This window comes from Amphibalanus amphitrite, unplaced genomic scaffold (assembly GCF_019059575.1).
Source record: "Amphibalanus amphitrite isolate SeventyFive unplaced genomic scaffold, NRLGWU_Aamphi_draft 000194F_arrow, whole genome shotgun sequence".
Classification (NCBI taxonomy): Eukaryota; Metazoa; Arthropoda; class Thecostraca; order Balanomorpha; family Balanidae; genus Amphibalanus; species Amphibalanus amphitrite.
The window spans coordinates 742837-756230 of record NW_024881689.1 but is presented as its reverse complement, the minus strand read 5'-3'; the positions used below and the strand labels follow the sequence as shown (position 1 = coordinate 756230).

The 13394-nt window shown below is 50.7% G+C and overlaps 1 protein-coding gene across 1 annotated transcript in view; it reads left to right on the top strand.

Moving 5' to 3' along the window:
- Positions 1–13063, top strand: part of LOC122384634 (WD repeat-containing protein 47-like) — an 84109-nt gene extending 71046 nt beyond the window's left edge. The window contains exons 5-9 of the mRNA XM_043372233.1: positions 5518–5696; positions 8210–8379; positions 9900–10070; positions 11260–11619; positions 12104–13063. Coding sequence (XP_043228168.1) covers positions 5518–5696; positions 8210–8379; positions 9900–10070; positions 11260–11619; positions 12104–12249 — 1026 coding nt within the window. The 3' untranslated portion in view covers positions 12250–13063. The remainder of the gene's footprint in view (positions 1–5517; positions 5697–8209; positions 8380–9899; positions 10071–11259; positions 11620–12103) is intronic.
- The last annotated feature ends 331 nt before the right edge of the window (positions 13064–13394 follow it).

The window sequence follows — 13394 nt, the reverse complement described above, 5'->3', positions numbered from 1 at the left end:
CTTCCTTCGGGAGAAGTTTGGCGACTCGGAGAGATACCTCCGTGATCGGTTTGGGGATCGGTATGCGGTGGGTGGAGACGTGGGAATGTCGGGGCAGCTGAGTCTCGTTCTTGTGGACCACACCAGAGGCAGGGTGACGCCGCTGCGGCCCGTGTACTGTAACCCGCGACTGCTGCTCGCCGGGGCTGCGGATCTGGAGGAGGGAGAGCCGCTGCCGGTGCTGATCGATCCTGTGGAAGGCACGGCTGGACCGGCAAAGAACGCTGCCTCTGAGATTCCCGCACCACCACCGGCACCTCCACTGCCTGCCGCTTCCACTGCCAAAGGTGGGGACTCGCGATCAGACGCTGCCAAGGATCAGAACGGTCCATCCTCCAATGGGACAGCTGCTAACAACAACAACAATAACAACACTCAGAAGAACAGTAACATCCAAAGAACAGCCTCAAAGAAAGGTAAAAAAGACGACTCTCCAGTTGTGAGCTCCGCACACGCTGCCTCCCGTCCCACCAACACCTGCCATCACCAGCAGGGCAAAGAGGCGACCTCAAGCGGTCGAAGAGATGCTTCGAGGAACCGCGAAGAACCTTCGAGCCGCGACGAATCATCGAAGAGCCAGAGGAAGAAGAGCCGCGACGAGACAAAGAAGAATCAGAACTCTGACCGCTCTCCTGGGAAGGAGAACAGCGACCCGCGCCCGGAGCGCGAGGGGTCATCGGGTCGACACGTGGAGGCCCAGGTGGTGCTGCGGAAGCCGGGGGACGTGGCACCGACCGATAGGAGGAAGAAGAAGAGCGGGACGGCTGCCGACATACAGGACGGCATCTTCAGCAGCAACGTAAGCCGGGGAGATGATGGGGACTGTAGAGATAGGGAGAGGGAGGGGGAGGGAGAAAAAGACAGAAAGGGTGCTTTGGGAGCATTTCAACCTGGAACGTAGTGAGTGAAGGTTAGCCACTTCGGTTGACTGGGTCTGGTCTAAAGTGGAATAGTGACTTAGGAAGGAAGTTATTGTTCGCGGGCTGCACTATTTTGGTTGTTCTTCCAGCTCATTGTCACAGTCTCTTCACCCGAATTGTTTGGACTCTCGTTAGCTAGCGGCTCGCCCCGTGTCATCTCTGTGCCACTGTGCCGACTGTTCTCCGTCGTCACAAATCCCGTTGGCGCGTCTTTTCACGGCCCTCACCGCGCCATTTGGTCGCCGCAGTCGGGTACCACGCGTATACAGACCGAGACGGAGCGTTCACACGTCTACCGTTAGCGATCGCGGAAAACCTGCCACAGGTAACCGCAAGATGCATTCCGAGGCTGAGTGTCTGGTTGAGAACAGTGCATGGCCTGTTTTCACTCTTTTGGGAGCGGTGGCTGAAGTCTCACTCTTGGCTATTCCCAAAGTGGAACGAGACCTACGAAAGGTCTAAATAGGCTCATTAATTTCTCGAGTCAAATAAGCGCCAAATATGTTTTGGCATGATTTGCCCCCTAGCCTTTCAACCCACTCGGAATTAACTAGTTAGGTGTATTGTTCTCATCAACTTGCTGTTTTCCTCTATCCCTGCGGCTTCACGGCAGGTTAGCCCACCATCCTCGCGCCCATGTCACCTATCAGCTCAACCCCGCCGGCACCGCTGCACCGTCGCACGTCTCGCCACATCTACCGTTACGGTCGCAGCGCGGCGCGGTCGGCGGCGGCGGCGGAGCCTCCAGACATCGGCCGTGTGTGGGTCGGTTCGGCCACAGTACGAATCCGTTACTCCGAGACCATGTCGGCTTGCTCGGTTTGGCTTGGTGCGGCTGGGTTAACTCGGCGCGAGCGGCACGATTCCAGCTGGGTAATGACTGCGGCGGCGATGATAATGACGCTTCTTCCCGGCTTTGAAGGAATATGTGGTGCAGTCAGCAAGACGGTTCGCAGTAGGTCAGCAGTGCGCATCCTTGTTACTCACACCTGCATCTGTGCATCACTTAGTTCTGAGTCTGATACTTCAGAAGCGCATGGGAAGGTAACATCTGTCGAGCTATTAATCTCTCCAACAGGCAACACCTGTGGTTTAACCGGTGACGGTTGCCTGATGTCACCTATGGCGTCACTGGCGGTTGATGATGTCACCAGATAACGCTGACTCACTGGCTGCAAATCACCTTTCTGGGCTGCATTGTGTTGTTTTGGTGGTGCTGGAGTGAGAGAGGGAGAGGTTCTTGGGTCGCTGTGAATCACTTTCGGACGAAATCTTATCGGAGTGATTCTGTAGGGGCAGACCTGTGTTGCCTTCCGATTCGGGTCTGGCTGAAGATGGTCACAACGTAGTTGACATTCAATCGATATGATCTGAGGAATGCTACCGCACCACCATTGTTTTACATTTTCCCATTTGATCAACTGTCACGTCTATTATCCGCGCTAATTGTCTAACACTTAATCATTTTCCTCTGTACTTCTCATTTACATATTTCAAGTCGCAGCTCAATTAGCGAAGCCACTGAACACCTGTTGGGCGGCGCGGAAGGATACTTACCGTTCCCACAGCGATTTTGCCCTGTCAAACTCTGCCAACGAACAGGAACCGACAGCCTTTACAGTCTATGTGCATATACTGACAGACGGTCTCACACAAGGTCCTGTATTAGGCGCCACATTTTCCGGCAGGTAATGAGAATTATCACTACCGTGGTAGTTATTGCGTGGCCAGATACTTGTATTCGATTTTCCAGGCTTGAGCCTGTCCGTCTAAGCTTCCATTTCTTAAACAGGTGCCTGAAAGCTGCTCTGTGAACTCTCGACACCACGTGTCTGATGCGACCTAATCTGCATATAACAGACTAGAAAGTTGTTGTGCTCGTTATCTCTGTTATTGATTGAAGCGAGTGTTCAGCTCTAAATGTGTCTACTTTGCGGACTACCTTGCCCGAGGCAAATAATCGTAATTGGATGTTCACTGGATTTCCAGCTTACGTAATGCCCATCTAAATTCGTAAGGCAAACACTGTCTAAGACGAAGAATAGGAGAAATACAGCTAAAATATGTGAAGAATGACAAAAATAGATGTGTCATTCTAGGCACATGGCTTTGACGCACCAGACAACTGTAACAAAAGATACTGGATGATGTCTGTCTATTTATACCGATATCTCCGCTCTAAAAGTAAGCCCAGGCGTACAGGGAGACAGAACATGCCATTGTAAGAAAGATGCGGGATTAAGTACACTAAAAGGCACCGTTTTGTTTCCGAACTAGGAATACCTAGAATGTAGACATAGAAAGATGTTATCGACCAAATCGGGTCGCTGTGAGATAAGTGCTCGTTGGACCTCGTTTTACCGGTGTTCATCGTGGTCGCTATAGTGTGCCACATTCGGACTGCTGGCTATGCCTGGGTGCACCGAAACGTTCAGCCTCCTTTCAGCCGAGTGGGACCGCCGACATTGATAGTAATAACAAAAGGAATCGCTGGACCCGATCGTGTCATGATCCCGTTTATTTGAGAGGGCTTTGTGGGTAGATCAGGCTCCATACTCGTACACTAAAACCTGATAAAGTGGGCCGTTGGAAAAAGTAGACTAAATGATTTCTTTCTCATTTTTTTTTTTTTTTGCTGTTAGTTGCATAGCGCTGTGACGAGAATGGTTCGTCATACAGATGAATATATCATCACATGTGAATTATGAATTATGAGATAAGAAATGAGATTTTAACATCAAACATGACAAGTGACAACTCAATTCGCCTGAATTACGCCAAGTCATCCTGTGCCTGATTCCATGCTATACTGATTGTTCCGAATGCCGGCTCTGAAAGCCGGATGTCTACTCGCTTCAGCAGTTGTACCTATGCGTGAATTGTACGGCTGCCTGCGCACAGTGGTACGATTTCTCAACGATGATAGTCAAAATCTCCGCGGCCTGCGCTCAGACGCAGCTGGAAGAATGATGACACGAAACATGAATGGAATGAAACTCGTCGCGCACAGACATTAGCGTGACTTTTCTGCGTTTGGTTTTTGCTGGTCACGTCTCGAAGAGCTGGAGTTAGAAAATTCGAGGGCGGAAAAACGGAAAATTAGCGCTGGTTTTCATGGTTTCTATTTTATGTGGGTTTCAATAAACCACTGCAGCTCACGAGATCTATCCTCGCTACCTTGGATAATGAATTCCATGGGATTTTCACTTTACCAAACGCAAGTCATTAGAGCGCGCTGGTGCGATTAAGAAACACTTAGTCGTCGTATTATATACGGGCGAGAGCGTCGTTTCGTTTTATTGTTGAGTTAATCTAATTAGTGCACTGAGTGTGTGGGGGAAAGCGGAAGACTTGCGTAACATTTAGAGTGATACGCTCTCTAGCCGACCTAAGGATGGCCTAGTCGTGCGCAAAGCCTCAGGACAGTGCTGGATAGTAGGTATTTTAGAGGAACGCCAGCAAATAATGACGTTAATAACAGAATATTCTGAATTAGGTACTCACAGACTGCTGCTCTTGCGAAAGCTGGAGTGAGGGTCGCACCGCTCTAACGAAAGCGGTTTATGATATTCGTTCTGCTTCACCTGCTTCACTCACAGAGAAAGCCAAATGCTCAGAGCTACTCCGGGCAGGTTTGATGACGGCATATATCGCTCGAATAATTACAGCTCTTGCATCTGGTCTCGCTAGGGCCATTTGCAATACAATGAAACATTTTCTATAAAGTTGTCTCGTAAAACATTGAACGTCATTGGCGCAAAATCATATCGAGAACAGATATCATCATTCGGCACCGACCACTTCGCCTTTATGCGTCCCTCATACCAAGGAAGGGTGCCGATGGCTAGTACAGTTACAACGCCTCTGTAACACAACAATCACCTTCCTGCTGGGCAGTTGAACCAACACTAGCCCCTTGCTCATGGTCTCCCGTACTAGGATCTGCTAGACCAGCACTGCCACTGACCACGTCTTCTTTTCTCTGGTTCCATACTAAGAGTTGCTTACCTCACACTGACCTCTCCCTATTCTGTTTCCCCATACTGAGAGCGTCTGACCCCTCATTGACCTCTCCCCCTCTCTCTGTTTCCCCATACTGAGAGCTGTTGACCCCACACTGACCTCTTCCCCTCTTTCTGTTTCCCCATACTGAGAGCTGTTGACCCCACACTGACCTCTCCCCCTCTCTCTATTTCCCCATACTGAGAGCTACTGACCCCACACTGACCTCTCCCCCCTTCTCTCTCTCTCTCTCTCTCTCTCTCTCTCTCTCTCTCTCTCTCTCTCTCTCTCTCTCTCTCTCCTCTCTCTCTCTCTCTCTCTCTCTCTCTCTCTCTCTCTCCTCTCTCTCTCTCGCTCTCTCTCTCTGTCTCTCTCTCTCTGTCTCTCTCTCTCTCTCTCTCTCTCTCTCTCTCTCTCTCTCTCTCTCTCTCTCTCTCTCTCTCTTTCCCCATACTGAGAGCTGTTGACCCCACACTGACCTCCCCCTCTCTCTCTGTTCCGCACACGGAGAGCTGTTGACCCCACACTGACCTCCCCCTCTCTCTGTGTTCCGCAGACGGAGGGCGGCGGCGGCGCGGGCGGCGCCGGGCGACCTCGGTTCATCCCCGTCACCTCTCTGGAGGACGTACAGGCCATCCGCTGTGCAGAGTTCCACCCGTACGGAAAACTGTACGCGGTAGGATCCAACTCGAAAACGCTGCGCATCTGCTCTTACCCCAAACTCAACGACCTCAGGTGAGTTAGGGAGTGAGAGTGAGTTGGTGGGAGTTTAGAGATGTTAGGACAGTGTGGGAGGGTTCAGGACATGTCCTAAGCTCGCTGCTATGGGGTCAGTGAGGGAGGCATCACGACAGGCTACCTCATTTCACGACGGGTTTACGACCTTATGTGAATTGAGGAAGAGTCTGCCACTCGGCTCGTCGTGGTATATGATTTATCAATTCCTTCAGGAACAAATTAAACTTGTGCTCTGTCTGGTATTTGATCAGTTAGAAGCTCAGCTGATGTACATACCTCAGCTGATAACATAGAAGCTCAGCTGATAATTCATACTTTGGCAGAAACGAAAAGGCTACTCATTTTCATTCAATGCGTTTTGAGTAGTTGCCTTGGCAATGGTATGAACCGAGAATAAAAGTTGAATGCTTCTGCTAAGGCAATTTGAGGCCTCCCATAGATTCGGATCAGGTCAGCGTTAACATAATTTGTGGGCCATTATCAGGCGGATAATATTTTCCAGCGTATTATTCAAACATTGGCGCAGGGCTATAGCTGGAGCTCAGGTCTTACCTTGTACTCTCGCTAACACTTAGCCTGTCATGAAATAATTCATTTACCGCGATTAAATAATTTGGCGCCGTGTAGTTTCCTCGGCACCCTAAGCCGATTATGAAGGCGCTATGTTTGAAGCTGACAGCTTATCTCGATATACGCTCACGCCTGAGCCGTTGCCGCAGATTAATGTTCGATTAATAGGCCGTTAATAGAGCGTGTTTAATGGTTGGCAGACCAGCTTGGGGCTGCATGCTGACTCATGTTGAACCAAGGCGATTGGGTGAGGAAGACGGTGCCTTATCGGGTCTTCACATTTCGCTGGAACGTATTTGATCGCGTAATTCAGGTTAGCTAGTTCGCTAGGCGCGAAATTGGGGCTAAAGTGTGGTTAAGCTGCAGTTTATTTCTCCTGTGTAAAAAGGGAAACTTGCACCTGTTTTAAGCTGACAAGAGTATACTTACCTACCAACCCACCACGTTTTACGCAAACAGCCGCCTCTTCATGCGAAGGCTTATTATTTATGTTGCGTTCAATTCGACAGGGCCATAAAAGTAAACGGTTGCTATATGTACTACGAAATTTCCGGCGCTAATTCGCAACAATCGATTTACGTAGAAACAACAGCGCGTTGCATTCGTCTCCGTCTGTGTGCGCCGCTGACGTCACAGCGCCACGAATGCCGCCGACAGCTCCGACGCCAAATATGGCGCGGTGTGTTCTCCAGCGTGGATACGCGTTTATACGCCCGGCGCGGTGTGGTTCGCGTGGATCGAGTGGTGGGGGTGGGGGCTGTCTTATATGGGAATAGCGTGTCAGTTGTGGTGTGGCTGCTTGTCCGATAGCTGCCTAAGTTTGGTGGACTCATACTGAGGGCACGCAATATGTTGTGTAACGTATTTTTGGCGGCTTGAATGGGTCTCATCGCTTTAAACATGCCCGGTAAAACATTTAAACATTTAAACAACCTGGTATTTTTCCAGTATGATGCGGTAGAACGCTGCTCTTCTTTCATAAGATTGTAGTGCTGTCTGTGTTGGTATGTGTGGGCACTCGTATATGGTGATAGTCTCTCGTTCTCGAACGGAGTTTCTGAAATGTTCTGAAACAGGCGGACTCAAATCACAAATGTGACCCTTCATTCACCGTTTTAAAATATAGCTGCTATCAATCATCCATAAAATGATGCATCGCAAAATACAAGCTTCAATTTTCCATATTTAGTCACCATTTTCGTCCCTATTACGCCACTGTGCGGTCGAAGAATCCACCAGTAGACGTTGGCTCTGCCACTGTCCAGACCGTATCCCTCTTCCTCTAATGTTGTTCGCATAATCCGGTCGGTAGCATAACGCGTGATACTACAGATAGCTCCGCGATTTCACGATACCGGGCTCTAGATGTCAAAACACGCCAAATCACCAAGGCGAGGCGGTACGGTTGCAGCGACTGGCTACGGACGAGTAGGCGCGGTGGGCGGGTCCGATAGACGTATGATGGGGCGGCGACATGTTTTTGCTCTTGTGATGTGCTGTTTGTAGGTGTGGGGTGTGGTTGGGGTTTGTGTGGATGGTTGTTGAGCTGTTGGGGAAAGGGGGATGGGATTGAAAGCGAGAGAAGGCTCCATTCTGGGCGCGTTGATGCTGGATGTGTCGAGAGTTTGTGGAATGCAGTGACAATGAGGGTGATGAAAATCGCAATCCACTTTGGAACTTCGAAGCTAGTTTGGCGCTATATTTTGGTTGCATGTTGGATGGTTTGGTGATGTTTACTGTTGTGCGTGTGTGTGTGTGTTTTTTTTCTGGGGGGGCGGGGGAGCTTTTTGGCTTTTGTTGGCAATCAGGTGTAGGCTGCCTCCTGTCACCTCACCACTCTGCTTTAGCTGCTCTCACTGCTCTGCAGCCCTCCCTCAGCCCGCGCCCACGCTTACCGTACCCTCGTTCCAGCGTCTGACCCGCTCCCCCTTCTGTTCCAGAGATGACCACGTCACGTACCAGCCGACGGTGCTGTTTAAGCGCACCAAGCACCACAAGGGCTCCATCTACTGCCTGGCCTGGAGTCCGGTCGGCGACCTGATCGCCACCGGCAGCAACGACAAGACCATCAAACTGATGCGCTTCAACGCCGAGACGTGCAACATCGAGGGTGAGCGGGTCGGGGGGAGGGTGAGAGGAATTTGGGTGGTCACGGAGTGTAAGATGTAGGAGGCATTTGCATTTGCTAGTAACTTGATTGGCTGTAAAGATCTACTACATATACTGTATATGACGTGCATTGTCAATGTACGTCACGTCATCAGAAAGTGGCATTCGGGAAGTGTTTACGTTTCGTTGCATAACATTGCATGATACTGAATGGTAATTTAGGGCTGCGTTCGTAAGGTTCTTTTTGCTATAAAAAAGAGATTCAATCGCAGAAAGACATTTTTACAATTATCAAACCGTGTGACAAATCGATGGTTTGTCTTACGCAATCATTTGTGAATGTGGGCGTATTCTGTGCTGAATAGTGCGTCTTATGGTAATCACTGTATTGTAATGTCGGGCTGATCCATGCCCTGAAGGTTAGGAGATGTTAGATACAAAGGTGGTGACCATTTCAACAGACATTCGGTGACCTCAAATCGTACTGAAACGCCTACGAATATAAACGAATGTGTGATTTTGCTGATTGTATAACGAAACAGAGGCGTTTGTCTAGCTGCGTTTATCACATTTCATGATTTGCCGTTGTATATCACCGTTTTTTAATCCTTTATTTCCTCTGTATACCAGTGAAAATCGCTAATTGCTAGCAGATCAGCCCATTTGAGACATTCCTTAGAGCGCCCTCGCAGTCGGCGCCCACGTCCTAAGCTCTATACGTGGGCGTCTCCTCAGCTGTGCGAGGGGGAATGTATCACGTCAGCCGCGTGGGATAATCTGTCTGTCGAATCTCCTCAGTTGCAGTGTGCAGAACTTTGGGCGGATTTTTCTGTGACAGCAGCGGGTTTCTACACGGTTCACGTGGGATGTAGTCTAACAGGTTCCTCCTTGTTAATCAGAATTCGGGAAACGTGATCCAAACCCACGCTAACCGAGCGGTTGTCACGATCTTTAGCGGACGAAATATGTCCGTTTGGACGCAGCTGTGAATGGTGTGATGTCTTTCTCAGGGTTCGCGCTCTAGTAACACTTGCTTCCCAGCCTGGGACTCTTGGTTACGGAGATGGCTGTGTATGTGCTACGCTTGAATGAGTTTGTGGGGCGTCCCGTCGATTACGGGTCAGTTTAGGAGTCATTCTGGTGATAATTTGTGCTTGAATGAGTGGTACTCGCCAGAGATGGAGAATCCAGTTATTGTTTAGAAAGTTTCCACGGACCCCTCTTTCACACTGTTTTTTTTCCTTCCCGACATGTGGACTACGTCGGGTTGGTGATGTTTTTGTTTCACGTCATTGAATCATTCTCAAACACAAACTCACAACACGCGATGAGGCCTTGACTTAACGATATCAGTTACCTGTGATCTCATAACTTGTTGCAGCAACATTTTCTACCTCAACACCGACTTCCCCCCACCCCCACCCCACCCCACCCCACCTTCACCCCCACCCCGCGATGTCCCTGACCTCTGACCCTGGTCACAATGACCTCTCATTAACCTCTGACCCCTATGACCCGCAGGTCAGGAGATTGACCTAACGATGCACGACGGCACGGTGCGCGACCTCTGCTTCATCGAGGACATGTCCAACAAGTCGAGCCTGCTGATCAGCGGCGGCGCCGGCGACTGCAAGATCTACGTCACCGACTGCGTCACCGGCACGCCCTTCCAGGCACTCAGCGGTCATAGTGGTACGTGGAGGCACTCAGAGGGCACTCAGCGGGAACCGTGGTCAATAGCACTCAGCGGGCGCAACTGTTAGGAGAGGGCACATAGGAAGACTGATTGGTGGATATACAGTATTCAGTGCATCCACCTACATCCTGAAAGAAAGAGATGCAATGCGAGCCTGGCACGTGAAGATAAACCATTCGTGTCCCGATTCCGCTAAATTCAGCTGTGCGCGGCACGTGCCTATGTGTCACCGGTGCCTCACTACTTGTATCGTTAAAGTGTCCGGCGGGCAGGGGCCCCAGAGTGCTGCGCCTGGTATGCAGGAATCCGCCCGTGGTCTGATACGTACCGAGAGCTCTGAATACACTTACCATGAGCAATGTACTGAGAGGGCAACTAACGTGTCATCGGACATTTGGGCGCGGGTCGCTTATAGGACAGCTCGGTTTGGTGCTTTGTAAAGCCTAGTGTAGTGCTGTGGCTTGGCTGTGGCTAAAACATTTTGGATTTTATATTGGGATTCTTTTAATGTTGCGTGTTTTCAGTGCGCGTGTCCTAATGTCACGGATTTGCACACTAAATATAGCCCTAGCTGCAATATCTTTGGCTAAATGTTACCAAGTGATGTATCGTGTAACCCTTCGTTTTCCACACACACTACCAACTGCTCAGACGCATGCGATTTCTAGCGTCTTTATGCCAACTTCTCGCACTTCTATTCAGTGAACATTTCTATGAGGTGAAGTGGCACAGAGCGCTGGGAAGTTTTCCCACAGCTGCCACATTTCAGAGCGATTTACAGCGCAGTTTCTCTGCACCTAATGGGGTGAAGACTACCAAACTGCAGCCGGGGCACTGGAAAACTTCATCAGTGAACCGTAACCGGAGCAGCACTTGACACACTGGGTACTGCTAATGGGTTGCTGGGTGTTTTATTGTTTGGTTTTGAGAGCAGTGCTGTATTACGATGTAATGCAATTCTGCAACTACGATGCAACGACACTGATTGGCTCTACCCTACATTGGCAATCCATTTTACTCGCTGCAAAGGAAATGACTTGGGGAAACAATACACCCATACCCCCACTTCTCGATTTTACTCGGCACAAAGCGAGTGATTTTCGAAACCATACACTCATACTCCCTGCAACCCACCCCTCGACTTCACCCCCACCCCAGACTGACAACCCCCTCCCCCCCCCCCAGGTCACATCCTCTCGCTGTACACCTGGGGCGGCGCCATGTTCGTCTCCGGCAGCCACGACCGCACCGTGCGCTTCTGGGACCTGCGCTCTCGCGGCTGCGTCAACATGTTCCACCCGCCGAGCGCGCACGCGGGCTCCAAGGGCTCGCCAGTCGCCTCTGTGGCCGTGGACCCGTCCGGACGACTGCTCGTCTCCGGACACGAAGATGCGTCCTGTAATCTGTATGATATTCGCGGAGGAAGGAATATCCAGAGTTTCAAGCCGCACGAGTCGGATATTCGGAGCGTGAGGTTCTCACCCAGTGCTTACTATCTGCTCACCGGAGGATACGATAACAGGACGGTGCTCACCGACCTGCAGGGTGAGTTACTGCAGCTTCTCACCGGATAGTAGGGATGGGGAGGTGGGGAAGGGGAATGGAGTAAAAAGCATTGAAGAGCGAATGGGGGTTGCGTAACGTTTAGCAATGTGATTTCGCCCCCTGGCCTATAGGTGACCTGTCTTCATGACATACATTTCATGTGACCGTTTGTGGCACTTAGTTACCTTATTTGACCCCTCGGATGAGCTTGCCCATTTTAAGTTCCTGAAGGGTTATAGGATTGTACCTGACCCTTTGTTTCGTTAACATTGTTCATTATTGCATTGCATTGTACATATATAGAATTAGAGACGCTTCTAAGTGACGTAGACGAGACCAGTTGTAACTGCCGTGAATCATGTGCTGTGACGCCTCCCCTCTCTCTCCCTTCCCAGGTGACCTGGTCTGACCCCTCCCCTGTTCATCATTTGACCTGTCTGCACTCATGTGACCTGACCCCCCCCCCCCTCCCCTGCCCCCTCAGGTGACCTGACGATGCCGCTGCCATCTGTGATCGTCGCCGAACACCAGGACAAGGTCATCACCGGCCGCTGGCACCCGAACGAATTCAGCTTCCTCTCGACCGGCGCCGACAAAACGTGCACCCTGTGGGCCCTACCGCCGCTGTGAGGACGCACACTGGACCCCAGAGCGCTAACGGTGGCCAAAATCAGGCGTGGAATAACTGTACGGCGGTGGGCGGGGGGGGGGGGGGATGAGCGAATGTTGAGGCTGTCCAGGAATAATATTTTGGCGTGGAAGTTGTGAGATGTGTTGGTGGGATTATGTGGAAGGGTTTCGTTTATGGTTTCACGGATAGACTGCAATCATGGATTTGTTTGTTGTGTGAGCGTTATTGAGGCATGCTCCCGACCGCAGGCGGTGTTGAGTAATTGTTGAATGCCCCGAACTAACTTATGTGAATATTCAGCTACCCGGAACTGCGAGATACGAGAGATATTGTGTAACGGTCAGTTGTGACGCGTGACGGTGATATCGTGACGCGCTGTCTGCGTGACGTCGTGACGCGCGGCGTAACGGTGACGTCACGTCACGCGCAGGAGAGCTTTACCGTCACTGCGTAACGTTGTTCGATAGTCAGACGCGAATGTTAGCGCGTAGTTTCCGCGCGTAATTCCAGTCATCTCACTTAGCGCGCGGCGAGGCAGCCGGGGCACCGCCAGGCAGCTGACGGAAAACTGGAGAATCTCCGCCCCGAGGCCGAGTCTGGTTTTGTTGGGAGGACTCGAGCGGCGTATACCGGACACAGGCAGCTCGGTCCGTTCCGTTATTTTTGTACGTCCGCTCGCACCGGCGTTGCGTTATTGGCTGCTGCTCTGCCCGCCGTAATGCTGCGAAAAAGATGTGTTAATTCCACAGGCTTGGCTATTCTCATACAGTCAAAGTGACGCTTGGCGAAATAAATAATGTGTAAACACCGTGAGAGGAGTTTCTGTGTGTGGCTAGAGCCAGGATTCGAAAATGCAATAAGTTGAACTTCGACGATGCCAAACGAGTAGTGCAGGAACAAACCCGAAATGGTCCATTCGTAGACGTCATATGAACCCCAGAACTCGACGTGAAGCGACCACCGAAGCGAATCGAACTCAAGATTGCTGGAAGCGGGATCGGATCGACTACGGGTCGATCTACAGCTGTTCTTGCCACGAAGCTGCTCAGGCCGTGAGCTTGACAACATCGCGACTTCCCCCTAATAAACTATTTCTTATTTTATATCAGAGGCTGAAGCAGCCCTCCCCCCCCCCCCCCGAAAA